Raw genomic sequence first — 24,414 nt, 5'->3', positions numbered from 1 at the left:
GCACTGTATGTAGAGTTGCCTACCCTCCCTCTAGCGTCTGTACACGCCCCCCTCCGTCAAATATTCTATCCAATCACACGCCGCATTAACACCGGTGGGGTGCGCAAGATCCGCATCCAACCAGTGCTGGTCCTCCTGTCTTTTTGCACAAATCACATTTGTATTTTACATAAACGGGTGACGTTACAGTGTGGACATTGCTGTGAATATTGTATCCACTGGCGTAATTCGCCAACTACCGTAGCTATGTGAAATAAAAAGACTAGCTATATTATGCACGATGGCCGCAACGTTATGACATATAGACTGTAGAGCACCTAAAATATGCCTGCTAGCTATATGACAAATTGTCCTACTAGGTCATGAAATGTTTAGTAATCATATGGGCCTAGATAATAAACCACAACAAGAACATTCTTGATGTTTGAAACTTGCGTCCCTGGGGGGGTAGTGGTGGGGGGGACTACCTGGTCACAGAGCCACCCACGATGCGATGTTGGCGCGCTGAATTCTGGGCTCTTTTCTGTCCTCCCTACTCCGTTCATTCTCATCCTACTCCCCGGCTGAAAAATGGCTGCTTTAGCGGCAGCGCAGGGCTCAAACCCCGGTCTCTGCCCCAGTTTCGCAGTGGTCTGCTCGTTCCTGGAGCGCTACGGACAAGCCCTGGACCTCCCCGAACTCACGTTTCCGCAGATGGAGAGGTATCTCCGGGACACATCGACAGGTGGGAAGGGAGAGGAAGAGGGTCTCAGCATCCTCATCACTGACTTGCTAGCTAGCTGGGTGGTCAGGGGGGAGCCAGTACAGCTAGCTGTCTGGGGGGTTCCACACACACACTGTGACATGTGCCTGTGTATAACTGGCTAACGTTACTGATTGATGTAGCTAGCTAGATGTACCGTTACTTAGCTATTTGATAAGTAGCTAACTTGCCATTCCTGCTTGAATTACCAAACCAGCTAGTTAGCTAGCATAATTTTGTTAGCTAGCTAGCGATCAGGTGTACTTTTCCATGCTTGCCTGCCCATACTAGTGCAATAAAAGTATCAAACTCAGCCCCAGTGTGTATGAGTAAATAATGTTTGAATAGAATCGATCTCGTATTGTGGAAAATCGTGTCGTAAACAGTTGTCAAAATAGTCCGATAAAAACACGAACGTTACTTGGTACAGGGTGGCTGACTGTCAATTTCGCGCAGGCGCAATGCGTGATGTAGCCGAGCTAGCCAACTTCATGCTAAACCAAGCTAACATTAGTTTTGCTGGTGGCTATCAATTCATTCAAATAAAATACCGCTGATTTCAAATTCCTCAGACTGTACATTTGCCACAGTTTCTAACTATTTAAATCCTCTTTAGAGGCAATGGTAGCTACTGAGGCTTTCTTGTCACGATTTAGCCAGCTAGCTATCTGGCTAGCAGTGTGTGGCGTACCTAGCTAGCTATTAACGTTACAGTATCTGTAGGAAATGTGTTGTTACTAGCTAGCTAGTTAGTTAACTGTATGTAGACTTCTGTGATAACGTTGTTAGCTATTTCCACATTTCCTCCCTTGTTCACCAAACACATCGTCGTGTTTTTTATATTCATGCAAAAAATGACAATGAATCACAGTTGTTGTTGATCTTACCTCCACCCGTGCCACTGTTAGCTAGATCTTTGAGAATAATTCTAAGAAAATGTGAATCAATGTGAATTACACAGGTCCGAATAAATGAAGGAGAATGTGGATTTTTTTTGTATTCCCACAGCACATTGGGTGTTGTAATAGGTGTTTAGTGTTATACAAGCTGGTGTTATGACAGTGTGTTTAGTTTTATAACGAAATAATGTATTAACTAATGTATTATCTCTCTGTGTGTATCTCTCTCAGTTCCCAAGCCACTGGTGGAGCTGCATGTCAAGCTCCTGAGGAAGCTTGGCAAGTCTGTGTCTGCAGACAAGTGGGAGAGGTACCTGGCTAAGGTGAGCTGTGCTTGGTGTGTGTGTGTGTGTGTGTGTGTGTGTGTGTGTGTGTGTGTGTGTGTGTGTGTGTGTGTGTGTACACTTGTAATGACTGTATATTTATCACACAGGTATGCCAGGACATCAACAGTAGCTGGGCTTGGGAGCTGGAACACAAGGGCTACCAGGATTTGAGCATGGAGTGCAAAACCAGCATCCTCAAAGTAAGACACACACACCTTGTGCAGACTATCACACTAGTCTACCTCTTTATGTCTGCTGTGACATGTACTCTCTGTATGAACAGTATATTGATAATATACAGTGCCTTCAGAAAGTATTCACACCCCTTAACTTTTTCCAAAATGTGTTGTGTTACCGCCTGAATTCAAAATGTATTAAATGTAGACTTTGAGTCACTGATCTACACACAATACCCCATAATGTCAAAGTGGAATAATGTTTTTAGAAATATTTGCATATTTAATACAAAATTAAAAGCTGAGTCAATAAGTATTTAACCCCTTTGTATGGCAAGCCTAAATAACTTCAGTAGTACAAATGTGCTTAACAAGTCAGATAATAAGTTGCATGGACTCACTCTGTGTTGAATAATAGTGTTTAACATGATTTTTGAATGACTCATCTCCATACCCCACACATACAATAACCCTAAATGACACTGCCCTTTTTCAGGACCTCGTCTTTCAAAGATAATTTGTAAAAATCCAAATAACTTCACAGATCTTCATTGTAAATGGTTACAATTAATGAACATGCACCTGTGGAATGGCCTTTAAGACACTAACTAACAGCTTATAGACAGACGGTAGGCAATTAAGGTCACAGTTATGAAAATTTAGTGCGTGAATGTGTCTGCGTGAATGTGTCTTAGGCATGCTGCAAGGAGGCATGAGGACTGCAGATGCGGCCAGGGCAATAAATTGCAATGTCTGTATTGTGAGACGCCTAAGACAGCGCTACAGGGAGACAGGACGGACAGCTGATGGTCCTCGCAGTGGCAGACCACGTGTAATAACACCTGCACAGGATCAGTACATCTGAAAATCACACCTGCGGGACAGGTACAGGATGGCAACATCAACTGTCCTCAATAAGCTGAGAGAGGCTGGACTGAGGGCTTGTAGGCCTGTTGTAAGGCAGGTCCTCACCAGACATCACCGGCAACAACGTCGCCTATGGGCACAAACCCACGTCGCTGGACCAGACAGGACTGTTAAAAAGTGCTCTTCACTGACGAGTCGCGGTTTTGTCTCACCAGGGGTGATGGTCGGATTTGCGTTTATCGTCGAAGGAATGAGCGATACACTGAGGCCTGTACTCTGGAGCGGGATCAATTTGGAGGTGGAGGGTCCGTCATGGTCTGGGGCGGTGTGTCACAGAATCATCAGACTGAGCTTGTTGTTATTGCAGGCAATCTCAACGCTGTGCGTTACAGGGAAGACAGACATCCTCTTCCCTCATGTGGTACCCTGCTCATCCTGACATGACCCTCCAGCATGACAATGCCACCAGCCATACTGCTCGCTCTGTGCGTGATTTCCTGCAAGACAGGAATGTCAATGTTCTGCCATGGCCAGCGAAGAGCTCGGATCTCAATCCCATTGAGCACGTCAGGGCCCTGTTGGATCGGAGGGTGAGGGCTAGGGCCATTCCCCCCAGAAATGTCCAGGAACTTGCAGGTGCCTTGGTGGAAGAGTGGGGTAAGATCTCACAGCAAGAACTGGCAAATCTGGTGCAGTCCATGAAGAGGAGATGCACTGCAGTACTTAATACAGGTCGACCGATTATGATTTCTCAACACCAATATCCATTGTTGGAGGACCAAAAAAAGCAGATATCGATTAATCTGACGATTTATATATATTTATATAAAAATGGTCATTATTACATATATATATATATTTGTAATAATGACAATTACAACAATACTGAATGAACACCTATTTTAACTTAATATAATACATCAATAAAATCAATTTAGTCTCAAATAAATAATGAAACATGTTCAATTTGGTTTAAATAATGCAAAAACAAAGTGTTGGAGAAGAAAGTAAAAGTGCAATATGTGCCATGTAAAAAAGCTAACGTCTAAGTTCCTTGCTCAGAACATATGAAAGCTGGTGGTTCCTTTTAACATGAGTCTTCAATATTCCCAGGTAAGAAGTTTTAGGTTGTAGTTGTTATAGGACTATTTCTCTCTATACCATTTGTATTTCATATACCTTTGACTATTGGATGTTCTAATAGGTACTTTAGTATTGCCAGCCTAATCTCGGGAGTTGATAGGCTTGAAGTCATAAACAGCACAATGCTTGAAGCAGAGCGAAGAGCTGCTGGCAAATGCAGGAAAGTGCTGTTTGAATGAATGCTTACGAGCCTGCTGCTGCCGACCACCGCTCAGTCAGACTGCTCTACCAAATCCTAAACTTAATTGTAGTATAATCACACACAGAAATACGAGCCTTAGGTCATTAATATGGTCAAATCTGGAAACTATCATTTTGAAAACAAAACGTTTATTCTTTCAATGAAATATGGAACCGTTCCGTATTTTATCTAACGGATGGCATCCCTAAGTCTAAATATTGCTTTTACATTGCACAACCATCAATGTTATGTCATAATTATGTACAATTCTGGAAAATTAATTACGGTTTTTGTTAGGAAGAAATGGCCTTCACACAGTTCGCAACGAGCCAGGCGGCCCAAACTGCTGCATATACCCTGACTCTGCTTGCACAGAACACAAGAGAAGTGACACAATTTCTCTAGTTAAAATAAATTCATGTTAGCAGGCAATATTAACTAAATATGCAGGTTTAAAAATACAGTGCCTTGCGAAAGTATTCGGCCCCCTTGAACTTTGCGATCTTTTGCCACATTTCAGGCTTCAAACATAAAGATATAAAACTGTATTTTTTTGTGAAGAATCAACAACAAGTGGGACACAATCATGAAGTGTAACGACATTTATTGGATATTTCAAACTTTTTAACAAATCAAAAACTGAAAAATTGGGCGTGCAAAATTATTCAGCCCCTTTACTTTCAGTGCAGCAAACTCTCTCCAGAAGTTCAGTGAGGATCTCTGAATTATCCAATGTTGACCTAAATGACTAATGATGATAAATACAATCCACCTGTGTGTAATCAAGTCTCCGTATAAATGCACCTGCACTGTGATAGTCTCAGAGGTCCGTTAAAAGCGCAGAGAGCATCATGAAGAACAAGGAACACACCAGGCAGGTCCGAGATACTGTTGTGAAGAAGTTTAAAGCCGGATTTGGATACAAAAAGATTTCCCAAGCTTTAAACATCCCAAGGAGCACTGTGCAAGCGATAATATTGAAATGGAAGGAGTATCAGACCACTGCAAATCTACCAAGACCTGGCCATCCCTCTAAACTTTCAGCTCATACAAGGAGAAGACTGATCAGAGGAGATGCAGCCAAGAGGCCCATGATCACTCTGGATGAACTGCAGAGATCTACAGCTGAGGTGGGAGACTCTGTCCATAGGACAACAATCAGTCGTATATTGCACAAATCTGGCCTTTATGGAAGAGTGGCAAGAAGAAAGCCATTTCTTAAAGATATCCATAAAAAGTGTCGTTTAAAGTTTGCCACAAGCCACCTGGGAGACACACCAAACATGTGGAAGAAGGTGCTCTGGTCAGATGAAACCAAAATTGAACTTTTTGGCAACAATGCAAAACGTTATGTTTGGCGTAAAAGCACCACAGCTCATCACCCTGAAAACACCATCCCCACTGTCAAACATGGTGGTGGCAGCATCATGGTTTGGGCCTGCTTTTCTTCAGCAGGGACAGGGAAGATTGTTAAAATTGATGGGAAGATGGATGGAGCCAAATACAGGACCATTCTGGAAGAAAACCTGATGGAGTCTGCAAAAGACCTGAGACTGGGACGGAGATTTGTCTTCCAACAAGACAATGATCCAAAACATAAAGCAAAATCTACAATGGAATGGTTCAAAAATAAACATATCCAGGTGTTAGAATGGCCAAGTCAAAGTCCAGACCTGAATCCAATCGAGAATCTGTGGAAAGAACTGAAAACTGCTATTCACAAATACTCTCCATCCAACCTCACTGAGCTCGAGCTGTTTTGCAAGGAGGAATGGGAAAAAAATTCAGTCTCTCGATGTGCAAAACTGATAGAGACATACCCCAAGCGACTTACAGCTGTAATCGCAGCAAAAGGTGGCGCTACAAAGTATTAACTTAAGGGGGCTGAATAATTTTGCACGCCCAATTTTTCAGTTTTTGATTTGTTAAAAAAGTTTGAAATAGCCAATAAATGTCGTTCCACTTCATGATTGTGTCCCACTTGTTGTTGATTCTTCACAATAAAAATACAGTTTTATATCTTTATGTTTGAAGCCTGAAATGTGGCAAAAGGTCACAAAGTTCAAGGGGGCCAAATACTTTCGCAAGGCACTGTATATACTTGTGTATTGATTTTCAGAAAGGCATTGATGTTTATGGTTAGGAACACAACAACAGTGCTTTTTTCGCAAATGCCCCTTTGGCGAAGTAGGCTGTGATTCAATGGTAAATTAACAGGCACCGCATTGATTATATGCAACGCAGGACAAGCTAGATAAACTAGTATATCATCAACCATGTGTAGTTAACTAGTGATTATGTTAAGATTGATTGTTTTTTACAAGATAGGTTTAATGCTAGCTAGCACGTTACCGTGGCTCCTTGCTGCACTCGCATAACAGGTAGTCAGCCTGCCACGCAGTCTCCTCGTGGAGTGCAATGTAATCGGCCAAAATCGGTGTACAAAAATGCTGATTACCGATTGTTATGAAAACTTGAAATCGGCCCCGATTAATCGGTCGACCTCTAGTACTTAATGCAGCTGGTGGCCACACCAGGAACTGGCTGTTACTTTGGATTTGACCCCCCCCCCCTTTGTTCAGGGACACATTATTCAATTTCTGTTAGTCACATGTCTGTGGAACTTGTTCAGTTTATGTCTCAGTTGTTGAATCTTGTTAGGTTCATACAAATATTTACACGTGGTAAGTTTGCTGAAAATAAACGCAGATGACAGAGAGAGGACGTTTCTTTTTTTGCTGAGTTTAGTTACTCCACAATACTAACCTAAATTACAAATTGAAAAAAAGGAAGCCTGTACAGAATAAAAAAATATTACAAAACATGCATCCTGTTTGCAATAAGGCACTAAAGTAATTCTGAAAAAATATAATTTTTCTCCAGAATACAAAGCATTATGTTTGGGGCAAATCTAACACATCACTGTGTACACCTCTTCATATTTTCAAGCATGGTGGTGGCTGCATCATGTTATGGGTATTCTTGTCATCGGCAAGAACGAGGGAGTTTTCTTTTTAAATAAAAAGAAACGGAATAGGGATAAGCACAGGCAAAATCCTAGAGGGAAATCTGGTTCAGCCTGCTTTCCAACAGACACTGGGAGAGAAATCCACCTTTCAGCAGAACAATAACCTAAAACACAAGGCCAATTATACACTGGAGTTACTTACCAAGATGACATTGAATATTCCTGAGTGGCCTAGTAACAGTTGTTACTTAAATCCAGCTTAAAATATATGGCAAGACTTGAAAATGGCTGTCTAGCAATGATCAACAACCAATTTGACAGAGCTTGGAGAATTAAAAATAAATAAATAAATGGGCAAATATTATACAATCCAGGTTTACAAAGCTATTAGAGACTAACCCAGAAAGACCCACAACTGTAATTGCTGCTGAAGGTGATTCTTAACATATATTTGTTTTCCATGAATCATTTTTTTTCCACTTTGAAATTAGAGTATTTTGTGTAGATCGTTGACAAGAAATGACAATGAAATGTGGAAAAAGTAAAGGGGTATGAATACTTTCTGAAGGCACTGTACTGTTTTCTTCTCTCTGTCTGACCCTAACCCCCTCGTCTCTCTGACCCCAGTACCTGTGTGAGATCCAGTTTGATGACAACCTGAAGTTCAAGACGTTGGTGAACGAGGAGGAGGCGGAGGCAATGAGGTTGCAGCCCTTGGGCAGAGACAGACAGGGCCTGATGTACTGGCTGCAGACTGACGCCCAACACAACATTCGCCTGTATACAGAGGAACAGGACGACTGGGACGGATCCACCTGGAGATGTATCGTCAGGTAATGATGGATGGATGCATATATTTTTTGGAACCCTAGTTGGAGCATCTGAGAAGAGAGAAAGGGTATACTGTATATACAGTGCTGTGAATTAGTATTTTCTCCCTTGCTAATTTTCTCTACTTTTGCATATTTTTGATTCTGATTGTTTTCAGATCTTCAACCTAAACCTAATATTAGATAAAGGGAGACCGAGTGAACAAATAACACAACAATTACATATTTCATAAAAAAAGTTATGCAGCACCCAGTGCCCCTTTGTGAAAAAGTAATTGCGACCTTAATAACTGGTTGTTGCACCTTTAACTACAATGATTCCAACCAAACGCTTCCTGAAGTTGTTGATCAGTCTCTCACGTCACTGTGGAGGAATTTTGAACCATTCTTCCATGCTTTAACTCTGCGACATTTGTGGGTTTTCAAGCATGAACTGCTCGTTTCAAGCCCTTCCACGACATCTCAATTGGGATTAAGTCTGGACTTTGACTAGGCCATTCCAAAACGTCTGTGAAGTAAAGAGCAGCTGTGTCATGCAGCAAGACAATGGTCCAAAACACACAATCAGTCTACATGAAAAAGGTTGAAAAGCAACCTATTTTAAGTTTTGGAATGGCCTAGTCAAAGTCCAGACCTAATCCCAATTGAGATGTCGTGGAAGGACTTGAAACGAGCAGTTCATGCTTGAAAACCCACAAATGTCGCCGAGCTAAAGCAGTTCTCCATCCAAGAGTGGACCAGAATTCCTCCACAATGATGTGAGAGACTGATCAACAACTACAGGAAAAGTCATTACAGCTAAACGTGGCACAACCAGTTATTGAGTGTAAGGGGGCAATTACTTTTTCAGACAGTGGAATTGGGTGTTGCATAACTTTGTCACTTACATAAATCAAATAAGTATACATTTTTTGGGTGGTTATTTGTAAACTCAGGTTCCATTTATTTAATATTAGTTTTTGAATAAAGATCTGATAACGCTCATTATCAAAGAATATGCAAAAATAGAGAAAATCAGAAAGGGGGCAAATACTTTTTTACCGCACTGTATGTTCAGAATGTTCTGTTTGTCCTCAGAACCCGGAACGACTTGGCCGATGCTCTGGACCTCCTGAAGACCCAGCTGGACCCAGAACACAAGGAGAAAGAGGAGGGAGAGACGGAGAGAAAGAAAGAGATGGACAGAGAGAAGGAGGGAGGATCCAACTTTGTCAAACCGGTGGAGAGGGGGAGAAGACACACAGAGGAGGGTATGGGTTCTGTTGTTACTAGAAATATGATGGTGTAGTTACTATTACTATGATTGTGTTGTTACTACTGACATATTATAATTGTGTTATTATAAATGAATGTTGGAACCAGAGCTGCAATATAACATGTCAACATCTGTGATGATTTTTCAAGGTGAGGCTGGAGGAGAGGTAAAGGAGGAGGAAGAGGAGAAGGCAAGACAGAAGAGGAAGGCTGAGGAAGACAAGAACGAGAGTAAAGATAGAGAGAAGGAGGAAGAGGAGGATAAGCGAGAAAAGAGTAGATCATCTACCTACCCAGAATCCACGAGTACGGATGACAACATGGCATCGTTAGCAGAGAAGGAAAACGCAACCAAGTCTGAACTGTTATTCTCAGTGAAAGAGGAAAACATTGCAGTTGAGATGAAGGAAGAAAAGGAAACGAAAAAATGTGATGAGAAAGAAGAGAGAGAGACACAGAGTGTGAGGAAGGAGGAGAGGTCAGAAGTGATTGACAACAGAGTGAGCACCATCACTGCGCTCGTCAAAGAGGAGACCCAAATGCTTAACAACTCCCCTAGCAACGCTGTCTCCGTCGTCATGGCGCCCGTCTCGGCAACGACAAAACAGGAAGTTCCTCCTGTGAAGGAGGAAGCGGAGCGGGCCCTGAGGACCGACCAGCAGGCCAAGATACCACTGAAGAAGAGAGAGCTCTTTGGCGCTAACCGTCACCATAGCAACACACATCACAACAATGACATGCACAGCAACCAACACAACAACAACAGCCATAGCAGCAGTACTAGCAGTAGCATCATTGTCCGTAACCCTTCAGTAACACATACCAAGGAGGAGCAGCTGGGGAGGCAGTCAGCGCCACCTGGGGGCCTAGCTGTCCCACTGCCAGAGGAGCTGACCAATGGGGGGGCTCCCCTAAACGGGCTTGGAGGGCTCACAGGGGGTATAGGTCATGTGGGGGTCATCTGCAGGTCAGCCTCGCAGCAACAAGATGGTGGATTGTTCTGTACGGACAGAACCAGACCGAGGTCAGAGGAAGGGGCTGAGAGGGCCAGCGCTCCAGACAAGGAGAGGAGCAGGCAGTCAGTCCTGGTGAGGAAGAGTCCTGGCTGGGGAGAGACTGGAGCCCCAACACCCCTAGAGCCTAGAGGACAGGAGAGACAGGCAGGAGGAGAGGAGAGGCAAAGGAAGGAGAAAGGAGAGAGATCCAGGGAGAGATTAGGAGAGGATGGAATTGAGAAAGCGAGGGAGAGGTTCGATGGAGACCTGTCTGGAGAGAGGGATGACAACACAAAAGAGAAAGAAGAGAAAGAGACAAAGACCACCCTCCATATGGAGAAAAGCGAGGGATGCCATGGAACAGAGGAAGAGGAGAAGAAGAGTACTTCAGGAGAGAAGGAGCAGGAGTCAGAGAGCAGTCAGACTGTAGAAGGACAGAGGGACCAGGGAGAGGCCCTCAGTACAGACACACCAGCCCATGCCAGGGTGAGGGGAGCTGGGCATGGAGCAGCAGACCGGCCGGGTCCCCTTGAGGCCTCCTCTGAGCTGCAGAAAGAAGGGATCAGGCTGAAGATAAAGATCCCTCCCAACCAGAGGATAGAGAATGTGAGAGAAGAGGAGGAGAAGGCGGAGGAGCAGGGAGATGGGAGGTCTCTGCGGAGATCGGCTCGGATCTGCAGGTAAGGTCCATGATTAAATATCTTCCCATCACAATGTCTCAATGATTATTACCATAACATAACTTCTTTCATCACAACAACTGAGGTGACCATTTATCATGTAGAGCTGAACAATAGATACAATATTCTGCTGTAATATCACGCACTCACTCATCGCCGTCGTGCCTGATAGCTTATAGGGCAGCAACAAAGGCTCTCCACTTCTGACTGTCTTTGGCCATCTTCTCCAACTGTGCCCCAGCTCTGCTGGTGGTGTTTGGAGTGGTCTCTATTGTTCTGTAATTTGATATTTAGATATTTTACTGATCAACCCTACCTACAGACCCAGCCCAAACAAGGCGAAGAGCCAAGATGCACCCCCAGGAGTGAGGAGGGAAGAAGAGGAAGAGAAGACTGCTCAATGGCAAAAGAAGAGAGCAAACCCTGAGGGACAGGGAGACAGCAGGACTGTAAAGGTAACTACTTTGTTTTAATTTATAATTTATAAGTCAAATCAAATGTATTTATAAAGCCCTTCTTACATCAGCTATCTCAAAGTGCTGTACAGAAACCCAGCCTAAAACCCCAAACAGCAAGCAATGCAGGTGTAGAAGCACGGTGGCTAGGAAAACTCCCTAGAAAGGCCAGAACCTAGGAAGAAACCTAGAGAGGAACTAGGCTATGAGGGGTGGCCAGTCCTCTTCTGGGTGGAGATTATAACAGAACATGGCCAAGATGTTCAAATGTTCATAATAATAATCACAGTGGTTGTTGAGGGTGCAACAGGTCAGCGCCTCAGGAGTAAATGTCAGTTGGCTTTTCATAGACGATCATTCAGAGTATCTCTACCGCTCCTGCTGTCTCTAGAGAGTTGAAAACAGCTGGTTTGGGACAGGTAGCACGTCCGGTGAACAGGTCAGTGTTCCGTAGCCGCAGGCAGAACAGTTGAAACTAGAGCAGCAGCACGGCCAGGTGGACTGGGGACAGCAAGGAGTCATCAGGCCAGGTAGTCCTGAGGTATGGTCCTTGGGTGGGGGTGGGGAGAGCTTACATTCACACAGGACACGGGATAAGACAGGAGAAATACTCCAGATATTACAGACCCTAGCCCCACAACACATAAATACTAGGGGCTGAGACAGGAGGGGTCGGGAGACACTATGGGTCCATCCGACGATACCCACGGACAGGGCCAAACAGGCAGGATGTAACCCCACCCACTTTGCCAAAGCACAGCCTCCACACCACTAGAGGGATATCTTCAACCACCAACTTACCATTTCTTGAGACAAGGCTGAGTATAGCCCACAAAGATCTCCGCCACGGCACAACCCAAGGTGGGGGCGCCAACCAAGACAGGAAGAACACATCAGTGACTAAAACCCACTCAAGTGACACACCCCTCCTAGGGACGGCATGGAAGAGCACCAGTAAGCCCGTGACTCAGCCCCTGTAATAGGGTTAGAGGCAGAGGATCCCTGTGGAGATAGGGGAACCGGCCAGGCAGAGACAGCAAAGGCGGTTCATTGCTCCAGTGCCTTTCCGTTCACCTTCACACTCTTGGGCCAGAGAGTCTGCGTCTCTCACATGGGTAGGTAGACCATTCCATAAAGATTGAGCTCTATAGGAGAACGCCCTGCCTCCAGCTCTTTGCTTAGAAATTCTAGGGACAGTTAGGAGGCCTGCGTCTTGTGACCGTAGCGTACGTGTAGGTATGTACGGCAGGACCAAATCGGAAAGATAGGTAGGAGCAAGCCCATGTAATGCTTTGTAGGTTAGCAGTAAAACCTTGAAATCAGCCCTTGCCTTAAGAGGAAGCCCGTGTAGAGAGGCTAGACCTGGAGTAATATGATCACATGTTTTGGTTCTAGTCAAGATTCTAGCAGCTGTGTTTCGCACTAACTGATGTTTTTTTTAGTGCTTTATCCTGGTAGCTGGAAAGTAGAGCATTGCAGTAGTCTAACCTAGAAGTGAAAAAAGCATGGATTAATTTTTGGACAGAAAGTTTCTGATTTTTGCAATGTTACGTAAATGGAAAAAAGCTGTCCTTGAAACAGTCTTGATAGGTCCTTCACATTTTATTTGGGACGACTGCACAACCATCAATATTAATTGTCAGATTCAACAGAAGATCTCTTTTTTTCTTGGGACCTAGAACAAGCATCTCTGTTTTGTCCGAGTTTAAAAGTAGAACATTTGCAGCCATCCATCCTTATGTCCGAAACACAGGCTTCCAGCGAGGGCAATTTTGGGGCTTCACCATGTTTCATCGAAATGTACAGCTGTGTGTCATCCGTATAGCAGTGAAGGTTAACATTTGGTGTCATTCATAAACATAGAGGTAAAATATAAAAAATAAAAGTAAAATATATAGTGAAAACAATAGTGGTCCTAAAACGGAACCTTGAGGAACACCGAAATTTACAATTGATTTGTCAGAGGACAAACCATCCAGAGACAAATGGATATCTTTCTGACACATAAGATCTAAGTGATGTGTAAGGTTTTGTATGAATATCAAAATGATCATAGTCAAGAAAATGTTGTTTATCAATGTGATTGATTGTAACCGTTTGTGTGTGTGTCTACAGAGCAGACGAAGACAACGAGGCCCCCGCTGGTCAAACACTCGAGCGAAGAGATGCAAACCGAATGAGGGAGGAGAGGAGGGGGAGGAGAGAGGGAGAAAGGAGGAGAGAGGGAGGGAGGGAAGTATTTGTGACTCAGATGACTCTAGCCAATCAGAGGAGATGCCTAATGAAGATCCCTGCAGCCACTGTGGACTCCCCAACCACCCCGAACTGGTGAGATGTGTGTGTGGAGGAGATTGTTGTTTTCTTTGTTTCTTTACGTCTCTGCATCTGAATGACTTATGGTATATTGTGTGTGCTTTACTGTGAAGCCAACTGTTTCTCTTCTGCAGATCACTATCTATTCTTAATTTCATGAGTTTATTTACACCCAGCACCTGAACGTGCGTACACTCCGTTTGAAACCAACCAACCCGTGTGTTTCTCTGCTGCAGATCCTGCTGTGTGATTCATGTGATAGTGGTTACCACACCGCCTGCCTCAGACCCCCTCTCATGGTCATACCTGAGGGAGAATGGTTCTGCCCACCCTGCCAACACGTACGTTAGAGAGAGAGTGTGTGTGTGTTTGTCCGTGCGTGCGTGTTTTAACACTGTCCCTGGTCTATGTAGAAACTGCTGTGTGACAGACTAGAGGAGCAGCTGCAAAATCTGGATTGCGCTCTGAAGAAAAGAGACCGAGCTGAGAGGAGGTAACACACAGTCCACACACAGTCTCACACGTCACACGCAGTCTCACTCACACACTGTCACACACACACACACACACACCTAACACACTGAAATGGTTGTGGAATTCCTGTGTGTTTTGTCTCTGTAGGAGGGAGCGTCTGGTGTATGTGGGAATCAGTGTGGAGAACATCATTCCTGTAAGCCTAATGTTGTGTGTGTACTATCAGGCAAAATTAGTCTAGAAGGCCAAATAAATTATCATAATCTGAAATTGTGTATGTGTGTTGTGTGTTTCTAGCAGGAAGGGGAGGAAGAAGAGGAGAAACTGGTGAAGAAGAAAGATGCAAAAAATACCAAAAACCTGGGAAGGAGGTCTACCAGAACCAGGAAGTGTATCAGCTACAGGTGTGTGTGTGTGAGAAAGAGAAGTGACAGCACAGCTCAAATAAGTCACATGTTGTCATGGTGACACTCCCGTCTCATAGTGTGCTTGTCTGCAAGGGTTTCCGTAATTGCCGGCTTTTGGCAGATGAGAAATAAATGAAATAAAGCCGCCAAATAAAATTGTTACCTGCCAATTGAACGGGAGAAAAACAATCCCATTGAAATTTAGTTGAATTCATTGATGTAAATTTCAGTCGCTGTAAATGCATTTGACCGTCAGTCTATAGGTTAATTTGCTAAATTTAGTAAAATTAAATTGGGGAGTGTGTATTTTCGTTAGTCGTCATGTGTTTATTTATCACACAGCATACAGAGCCTATTATGAGCGGCATGTCACTTGTCAAACGTGTTGCTGCTAGAGTGAAACATGTCATTGCGGAGCAATTCTAAATGCAGTTGTGTGTTAAAAACAGCTTTGTTGGCCACGATTTATAAAGAGCTACTATTTTTTTCTTCTCAACTGGTAATTGAAGCCATTCAAGTGCATGGGCTATGGTAGGCAGGCTAAGAGCATGTCACCCACTACTTTGCATTGTGAGCTGGATGCAGTATGCATTTTGAAAACATATACTTAATTGTTTGAAACCTGAATATTTTACTCTATATTATGAGGCATGTCTTACCTTGCTTCAAAATAGCCTCGGCAAAATCACACTAACCAAACGTTTATTTTATAAAGACTTCCTCATATGCCATTGAAACCAGCATTTCACTGCTGTTCTATTGGTTTTCATATCAACTTTCTTTCGTTGTGCAGATGCCAAAGGCACAATCCTAGTCATTTTAGTGTCCCATCCTAGTTGCGTCTTCAGATTCCCCTTCATTCAAAGTTTCTAACAGAGATGTTCATCTCTGTCACATATGAAACTGCTCGCACCAGGTGCTCTGTATAGAATGGCGTTTTCCTACCAATGGCATTTTGGCAAATGTTTGAAAATGATGTTTTATTAGCTCCTTAATTGAGCACTGTTGGTGGACGCCCTAATGGGTTACGCACCCAGAACATATGGGTCTGGTAAATTTCTCAAATGGCCGGTAAATTTAAATCTTCTCGGTCACGTTGTCCCAATGACTGTATATATGAATGGACAAAGCCATCAATCACATGACACTGTTCATTGCTATGTGAAGACTCCATAGCGCATTGAAACCAAGTGAGTCAGTTAAGATGGCGTCTCATGGAGACATAACATACTCAGTTTGAGCTAGAGATCTTCACGGATTCACCTGTACCTGAGACCCGATCTGGGACCTGAGCAAGTCCAGATCCAGAATTATAAATAATATCCTGGGTCTGGGTCGGATCTGATATGATTGTCATGGGTCTCGGGTATGTGTAAGTTTAACTGACTTGTCCGGAAGGGCACGTTCATATCCGACTGCTGCAGTAGAGAGAGAAATTGAATAATTGATGCTGCTGCTCTTGCTTTTCACGAGAGTGGAGCATGGCGTGTGTAGCTTGTTGATGGCCCATCATAAGTCATCAGAGCGGCAATATACTACAGGCTACAGTCATAGCGCCTCCCTCCGTGTGTGGCAAAAGTTAGGAGATGTCTAAAATGAATTAAAAGTTCAAGGAGAAGGATAGGCTACCCTGACCAAGAGCCAACAGGCATGCTGCTACCTAATATTCTTAACCGCTAGGCTACCTGCCACCCGGGTAAAGGCTATGGCTCTGAGGAAACTCAGGGCTGGGGAGGGGGATGACTATAAATACACAATGTACTGTGTATGCTGGATAATATTAACAGTATTAACTGTCTGTTTGTAAATCAACTGCCCCCTCTCTCTTCAATTAGAGGGGGCAGTCGTTCTCCACTGTGTGTCCGGCTCCATGTTTTCCTAGGACTGACTAGGAAAACGTAAACCCTAGTGTGTGTGTGTGTGGTGTCTGCGTGTGTTCCAGGTTTGATGACTTTGATGACGCCATTGATGAAGCGATAGAGGAAGACGTCAGAGATGAGGATGGAGGAGGTGAGAAATAGAGAGGGAGTGAGTGTGTAGACTATGGATTGAATGGCTGTCTCAAATGGCACCGTATCCTCTATGTCAGGGATCATCATCTAGATTCAGCTGTGGGATGATTTCTTTCTTAAGCGGATGGTCGGGGGGCCGGAACATAATTACTAATAAGTTGTAGATTGCAAATTAACCCCAAGAAGCCCAAACAGATGTAATATTTGACTAAAACTTAATCATTTCAAACCTTGCTTACATTTGTATACCATCACTTGTCTCTCTATTATGCGTGAGAATAATTGAGATTTTTTTGGGTGGGGCAAATCAAATTTGACCCGCAGGATGCCAGTTTGAGAACCGAGCCCTAAGGGTCCTGGTCAAATGTAGTGCACTATATTAAGTGAATATGGTGTCATTTTGGATGAGGAACAAGAGGGTTTAGATGACAGAAAAGTGGCCTGCCTGTGTAACCCTGTGGTCCTGTGCGTAGAGGTGGGGCAGGGTAAGGACATTGCCACCATCCTATCAGAGGAGGGGAAGGAGAAACGAGGACCAACCACAGCTCAGGCCCCTCCCACCAGGAGCAGGAAGAGAAGGAGACTCAACGACCTGGAGAGCGACAGCACGGCTGCAGAGAGCGAGGAGGAGTTTCAGCTCAGCGCCAGGTGTGTTTGTGCCTGACTGGCCTTAAGTCAGTCCTAGTAATTCTGTGGATATGTGTATGGGTGGGTGCTACTCTTTGGAGCTACACCCCATATTGTAAAGTAATATTTTGTTTGAGCACTATAAATGCAAACTTTTAACGTGTGTGTGTGTGTGTGTGTGTAGTACGGAGGAGGAGGAGTTTGTAGCGTCAGGTGATGAGGAAGCAGCCAGTGATGTGGACAGCTTTGCCAGCGACCCGGGCTTCGTAAGCCAGTCCACACGGGCACAGAGACGGGCACCTAAACAGAGAACCTCCAGGACCGCAGCAAAGTGCAAGAAACGCCCACGCAGACAGAGGAGAGGATGGGGGGAGGAGGAGGAGGAGAGTGAAGAGGAGGAGGAAGAGGAGATGGGTGAGTAAGGCTTGGAATATGAGTTGGGAAAAGAAGACACACAGAAATCCAGAGGTTTGGTACTGGATGTTAAAGAACATGTTCAGTTGAAAGTAAAACAACTCTCTCCCTCCCCTCCCTCTCTCTCTCTATCTGCTTCTCTCTCTCTCTCTCTTTGTAGAGACCAGTGATTTGAGTGACAGCGATGGGGACAGGAAGAGGTGTGGTTTAAGGAGGGGCCGGAAGCGGGAGGTGAACTACCGCGAGACCTCAGAATCCGAGTGTTCCCAGGCAACCACCAATAAGGATAAGGCTAAACCCCGCCGCCGTCGTCTCTCCAGCTCAAACAGCGATGGTCAGTTACTATGGTTACCATCCCTACCCCCAATTAGGGAGGTCCATGTGGAACTTGACAGACTGTCATTTAGTCAATGTAAACAACTCATTACCAACCCGCATTCAGACACTAGCGGAAAAAAACGCTTCTTCAAGTGAAAGCGTGCCGATAACGTTCCACCCCTCCCCCTCCTAAATTTAAACCAATCTAAACCGACCACTGTCCCTAAACCAACATTTTCTGGTTGGCTGGATGAAGCGGAAAACACGTCACCAGACACAGAGAAAATAGAGCCATCGATTCCATTGCACCGGGCAAAGGAACGTTTTTGCCGCTAGTGTCTGAATGCGGGGTTAACTCCTGCTGCTGTATGAATCCGCCGCTCGCTCCCTCTATTTCAGAATCCTCCCATTCGAGACAGTCTGAGGAGGAAGAGAAGAGAATGAGGGGAAAGAGGCGGAGAGAAGAGGTGGAGGAGAGTAGAACAAGGGGAAAGAAGAGGAGAGGAGAGACGATGGGCAGAGGGAAGCGGAGGAAGGTGTTGATAGAACAGCGGAGGAAACGTCTAGCTCTGCTGAAGAAAAGCAGACCCTCCACTAAAGATGATGAGGATGATAACGATGAAGGAGAATCGGAGTCGTCATCCGAGGAAGATCGTCCTATCCGCAAACGACTTAACCGCATCGACTCTGATGAAGAGGAGGAGAAAGAGGGAAAAAATGAGGAGGACGAGGAAGAAGAGGATGAAGAGGAGAAGAAGCTGAGAAAGCCGTCATCAAAAGACAAGGAATCAAACAGCCCTAATGGACAGCAGGCCTCTAGAGGCTCAACACAGCCTGGGTCTGAGAGTGCAGCCTTACCCAGGGACAGAGCAGCCAGAGCTGGGCAGAACAGGTCTAACAGCCCCCCACCTCCTGACCAGTCAGACGCATGATGACATAGACTTTTAGTTATATTTTGTTTTACTTTCTTGCCTTTCACCAACAACCTTTCAACTGGATCTCTCATTACCTCATCATCCCTCCTTCCCTTTCTCCTTTCCCTCCTCCTCCCTTCCTCTAAACAGGATGAATAACTACTGGACCAAACGCACTAGCGCCATCCAACACACAGACACACAACACAATACACAGCCAAAGGGTGAAGGACTGTCCTGAGCACCAGACAGACACCCTCCTTAGCTGTTCTCCAGCTGTTCTGCTCGGCTGCTGATCCTGTAAAATACTAGATGTTCTCTTCTCTGTCTCCCTCTAAAATTGTGTTCTATATACCATGAAGGAGAGAGCGAATGGACTGGAGTGTTTAATAATCCCAGAAAATAGTGAGTTGGATGTTTTAAACCAATGGAAGAGCTGCTCTTGTTGCTCTGCTGTGAACCAGGAAGATAACTACCAGAAAGAGATTCATACAGGCTGATTCATCTCAAATGACACTTTGCAGATTTGACCACAGTTACAACTACAGTGGGGGCTGGCAGATGGACACTGGCAAATTATCTAACTAGCTATGTTCAGTAAATCAATTCACTGTTGACTTTTATGTGTTAGTTGAAGTGTTCCTTCTCTCACTCAGTGAGGACTGAATAATTTATCCACAGAAGTCTACTACTCTCCATTCCAGTCTATACATTCTACAACCTACTACTATTTGAGAAGATGGGGTCATATTCATAAGTCTGAAAAAGGACTGAAACAGGGAGGGACTACCTGAACTTGCAAAATGTTTTGCTGCTGTGTGCCCTAATGAATATGGCCCCAGGTGTGAATGCTGTATCTGGTCCTCAGTCCACTGTCTGTTCTGTTTTCATCCTCAGAGTTCCATCTGAACCTCTTTATAGATTCTATCATTCCAGCTCATTGTTCTTATGTTTTCTCCCCCCCCCAAAATATCAAATATTTTGAAATGTTCAGTCTGAAAAAAAGAAATCACCCTGTTATTCATCCACAGTGTATGTACAGTATGTTTATAGTTGATGCTGTAACATAGGTGTTTTATAAGTTATTAAAAACCAATATTCAAGCATCTCACAAATGCACCTTGTCATCTGCTTTTGAAATCTTTTACTATACAAATAGTGGTTTTATTTGGCCCCCCAATCAGTTCGAAGTTACTTTAATTTTGGAAATCTGTTCCCAGGTATCGTATACAAATGTAAGCAAGGTTTGAAATAGTTTTAGTCATTGTTTGAGTCAAATATTATATCTATTTGGGCTTCTTGCGGTCTACAAATTATTTGTGATTATGTTCTACTTGATTTTCACATTTGAAGTCATTTAGCAACTTAACAGGAGCAAGTGGGGTTAAGTGTCTTGCTCAAGGGAACATCAACAAATATTTCACCTAGTCGGCTTGGGGATTCTAATCAGCGACCTTTCGGTTGCTGGCCCAACGCCCTTAACCACTAGGCTACCTGCCCTATGGTAATGTTTTTTTTTTTTTTTTACTGATAATGCCGTATCAGATAAAGACTACAGTGTAAACAGTGCATTCGGAAAGTATTCAGACCCCTTGACCTTTTCCACATTTTATTACGCTACAGCCTTATTCTAAAATGTATTGTTTTTCTTCCTAATCATTCTACGTGCAATAATACTCAATGACAAAGCAAAAACAGGTTTAGAATATTTAGCAAATTTATAAAAAAAAGTCTACTGAAATATCACATTTACATAAGTATTCAGACCCTTGACTCAGTACTTTGTTGAAGCACCTTTGGCAGCGATTACAGCCTCGAGTTGTCTTGGGTATGACATTACAAGCTTAGCACACCTGTATTTGGGGAGTTTCTCCCATTTTTTGCAGATCCTCTCAAGCTCTCTCGGGTTGGATGGAGAGTGTTGCTGCACAGCTATTTTCAGGTTTCTCCAGAGATGTTAGATCGGGTTCAAGTCCGGGCTCTGGCTGGGCCACTCAAGGACATTCAGAGACTTGTCCCAAAGCCACTCCTGTGTTGTCTTGGCTATGTGCTTAGTGTCGTTATCCTGTTGGAAGGTGAACCTTCACCCCCAGTCTTAGGTCCTGAACGGTCTGGAGCAGGTTTTCATCAAGGATGTCTCTGTACTTTGCTCCCTTCATCTTTCACTCGATCCTGACTAGTCTCCCAGTCCCTGCTGCTGAAAAACATCTCCACAGCCTGATGCTGCCACCACCATGCTTCACTGTAGGGATGGTGCCAGGTTTCCTCCAGATGTGACTCTTGGCATTCAGGCCAAAGAGTTCAAGCTTGGTTTCATCAGACCAGAGAATCTTGTTTCTCATGGTCTGAGAGTCCTTTAGTTGCCTTTTGGCAAACTCCAAGTGGGCTGTCATGTGCCTTTTTACTGAGGAGTGGCTTCCGTCTGGCCGCTCTACTATAAAGGCCTGATTGGTGGAGTGCTGCAGAGATAGTTGTCATTCTGGAAGGTTCACCCATCTCCACAGAGGAACTCTGGTGCATATTTAAGTTGATATGCACCAGAGCAAAGTATAGAACCCAGTAAACTCAGACAGTACCACTACCTATGGCATGGTAACCGCAACACAGTCCTGCCAGACCACTGAGACAACCACTCCTCCGCAGGAAAACAACTGTAGATCTGGACACAAAAGAAAGCTGAAGAGATCTTAAACAAGGAAGATGAAGGCACTTCTATTCACTACATAGTGCACTACTTTTGACCAGAACCCTACTATAGGGAATAGGGTGCCATTGTGGGGCGCATACGAATACTTAGGTTGAGCCGAGGAGATGGCAGCTGGCCTGCTGGACTCCTGATAGCCCATATAAAGTGCATTCGGAAAGTATTGACTTTCCACATTGTTACGTTACAGCCTTATTCTAAAATGGATTACATAATTTGTTTTCCTCAATCTACACACAATACCCGATAACGACAAAGCAAAACCAGGTTTTTAAAAATTTTGCATAAGTATTCAGACCCTTTGCTATGAGACTCGAAATTGAGCTCCAGTCCTGTTTCCATTGATCATCCTTGAGATGTTTCTACAACTTGATTGGAGTGCACCTGTGGTAAATTCAATTGATTGGACATGATTTGGAAAGGCCCACACCTGTCTATATAAGGTCCCACATTTGACAGTGCACGTCAGAGGATGGAATTGTGGAGAGGAAGATGGCTGAAGTGGATGCTGAGTTGGAATTAAGCAGCGCGTCGAGTACATTTGGTGAAGACGAATGTTCAGAATGGACAACAGTAATATCAAACACTGGAACAAAAAGGAAATTGCCTAAAATTGGAGTGGAGGATACGTGTGTAAATTATAATGAACGTTGGGAAGCGTTTGAGTAAGGATGCGTATGTGGGGAAACCCGTTTGAGGTGTCAAATCTTGAAGTATGCACTTGAAAAAGTGGAGCATGTCAGAGTAACCAGGAGTGGTCTTATTTTGATTCATTGTATTTCTGAAGAGCAGAGGAAGATTGCAGTGGGCCTCAAAATAATCCAGACCACATAAGTTTTGTGTTTTGAACTTCGGAGTAGAGCACCCGTCAAAGGAGTTGACGACGGATGTTCAGCTTGAATACCTGAAGAGAATTCCTGGTGTGGTTAGTGCCCGGCGTCTGACCCGCTGAGTGAATAGAGAAAAATAAAGTCTGTCGGTCCTGTTGTTTTTTGATAAAGAGCAATGGTTATGTAAGATATGCTTTAAGAGCTTTTGTCCCCAAACCACTGCAGTGTAAGAATTGTAAAGGATCTGGCCATGTTTCAAGTGTGTGCAGATAAACAAAGTATACGGAAGAAAGGTGTGTAGAAGGACGACGGTGTTTCCATTGTGGTGGGGATCATGATCCTGAGTTCCTGGAGAGCCCAGTAAGGGTGAAGGAAATTGAGGTGGTAAAAGTTAGAGCGGTCAATCGAATTTCCATGTGGAGGAGATTCAAAGAATTAAGAAAACAAGTGATGCTAGTGAAGAGATGGTAGTGGATACACTGCAGCCTGTTGTAAATGTTTGCTTCCAGACAAAAGATGCCCTGTTAAGGTGGATTTCATTGCATTCATTGCCAGTTATAAACTGTACAGCTCAAGTCTCAAAGAAGTCGAAGAAACTAGACATTATTGTGGCTGTGGCTGAAAAGTTTTTGGGACTCAAGAATTTTACATCGAAAGACTTGCAAGGGGTACTGGCTCTGGAAGACCCGCCCTCCCAGGTTCCTGTGATCACATCTGTTTTATTTATTTTTAAAAGAAGTTAAATTTATTTTAATTTCTGAATTACTTTTTTGGTAGTTTGGTTTTGGGGGGGAATCCTGTTTCCATCCTGCATAATAGGTGGCGGTATGCACATTCAATTGTGTGATCGCAAATATACCATAGAAGAAGAAGACGTGCATGTCAGAGCAAAAACCAAGACCTGAGGTCAAAGGAATTGTCCATAGAGCTCAGAGTCAGGACTGTGTCAAGGCATAGAAAAAAATGTCTGCAGCATTGAAGGTCCCCAACAACACAGTGGCCTCCATTATTCTTAAATGGAAGAAGTTTGGAACCACCAAGACTCTTCCTAGAGCTGGCTGGCCAGCCAAACTGAGCCATCGGAGGAGAAGGGCCTTGGTCAGAGAGGTGACCAAGAACCATATAGTAGAGTAGTCAGCGGGAAGCCACTCCTCAGTAAAAGGCACATGACAGCCCACTTGGGGTATACCAAGAGGCACCTAAAGGACTCTGACCATGAGAAAATCCTTGACGAAAACCTGCTCAGGACCTCAGACTGGGGCGAAGGTTTACCTTCCAACAGGACAACGACCCTAAGCACACAGCCAAGACAACGTTGTAGTGGCTTCGGGACAAGTCTCTGAATGTCCTTGAGTGGCCCAGCCAGAGACTGGACTTGAAGCCGATCGAACATCTCTGGAGAGACCTCAAAATAGCTGTGCAGCGACGCTCCCCATCCAACCTGACAGAGCTTGAGAGGATCTGCAGAGAGGAATAGAAGAAACTCCCCAAATACAGGTGTGCCAAGCTTGTAGCGTCATACCCAATACGGTTTAAGGCTGTAATCGCTGCCAAAGGTGCTTCAACAAAGTACTGAGTAAAGGGTCTGAGTACTTATGTAAATGTTATATTTCAGTTTTTTTTGTAATATATTTGCAAAAATGTCTAACCTGTTTTTGCTTTGTCATCATGGGTAGTGTGTATATTGAGAGGGGGAAAAACAATTTAATCCATTTTAGAATAAGGTATTAACGTAACAGCGTAGATAAAGTCTAGGGGTCTAAATACTTTCCAAATGCACTGTATGTGGACACCGCTTCAAATTAGTGGATTCAGTTATTTCAGCCACACTCGTTGCTGACAGGAGTATAAAATCAAGCAAACAGCAATGCAATTTCAATAGACA

At 44.0% G+C, this 24,414-nt stretch overlaps 1 protein-coding gene across 2 annotated transcripts; it reads left to right on the top strand.

Annotated features, from left to right (window-relative positions):
- The first annotated feature begins 507 nt into the window (after positions 1 to 507).
- On the top strand, positions 508 to 20,110 carry rsf1a (remodeling and spacing factor 1a). 2 transcript variants are annotated; one of them, XM_021582379.2, is made up of 17 exons: positions 508 to 724; positions 1,873 to 1,964; positions 2,075 to 2,167; positions 7,930 to 8,135; positions 9,210 to 9,382; positions 9,537 to 11,061; positions 11,384 to 11,516; positions 13,632 to 13,844; positions 14,066 to 14,170; positions 14,243 to 14,322; positions 14,451 to 14,499; positions 14,604 to 14,707; positions 16,653 to 16,720; positions 17,196 to 17,370; positions 17,534 to 17,763; positions 17,924 to 18,097; positions 18,481 to 20,110. In XM_021582379.2, exons 1-17 carry the CDS (start codon positions 571 to 573, stop codon positions 19,011 to 19,013), a joined length of 4,107 nt encoding a protein of 1,368 aa, XP_021438054.2. In that variant the 5' UTR covers positions 508 to 570; the 3' UTR covers positions 19,014 to 20,110. The 2 variants fall into 2 exon arrangements, with proteins under 2 accessions (XP_021438054.2, XP_021438053.2); XM_021582378.2 differs by having other exon boundaries at positions 14,601 to 14,707.
- The last annotated feature ends 4,304 nt before the right edge of the window (positions 20,111 to 24,414 follow it).

Source organism: Oncorhynchus mykiss, chromosome 24 (assembly GCF_013265735.2).
Source record: "Oncorhynchus mykiss isolate Arlee chromosome 24, USDA_OmykA_1.1, whole genome shotgun sequence".
NCBI classification, from domain to species: Eukaryota; Metazoa; Chordata; class Actinopteri; order Salmoniformes; family Salmonidae; genus Oncorhynchus; species Oncorhynchus mykiss.
The sequence above is the reverse complement of the archived record's forward strand: the minus strand, read 5'-3'. Positions and strand labels throughout refer to the sequence as shown.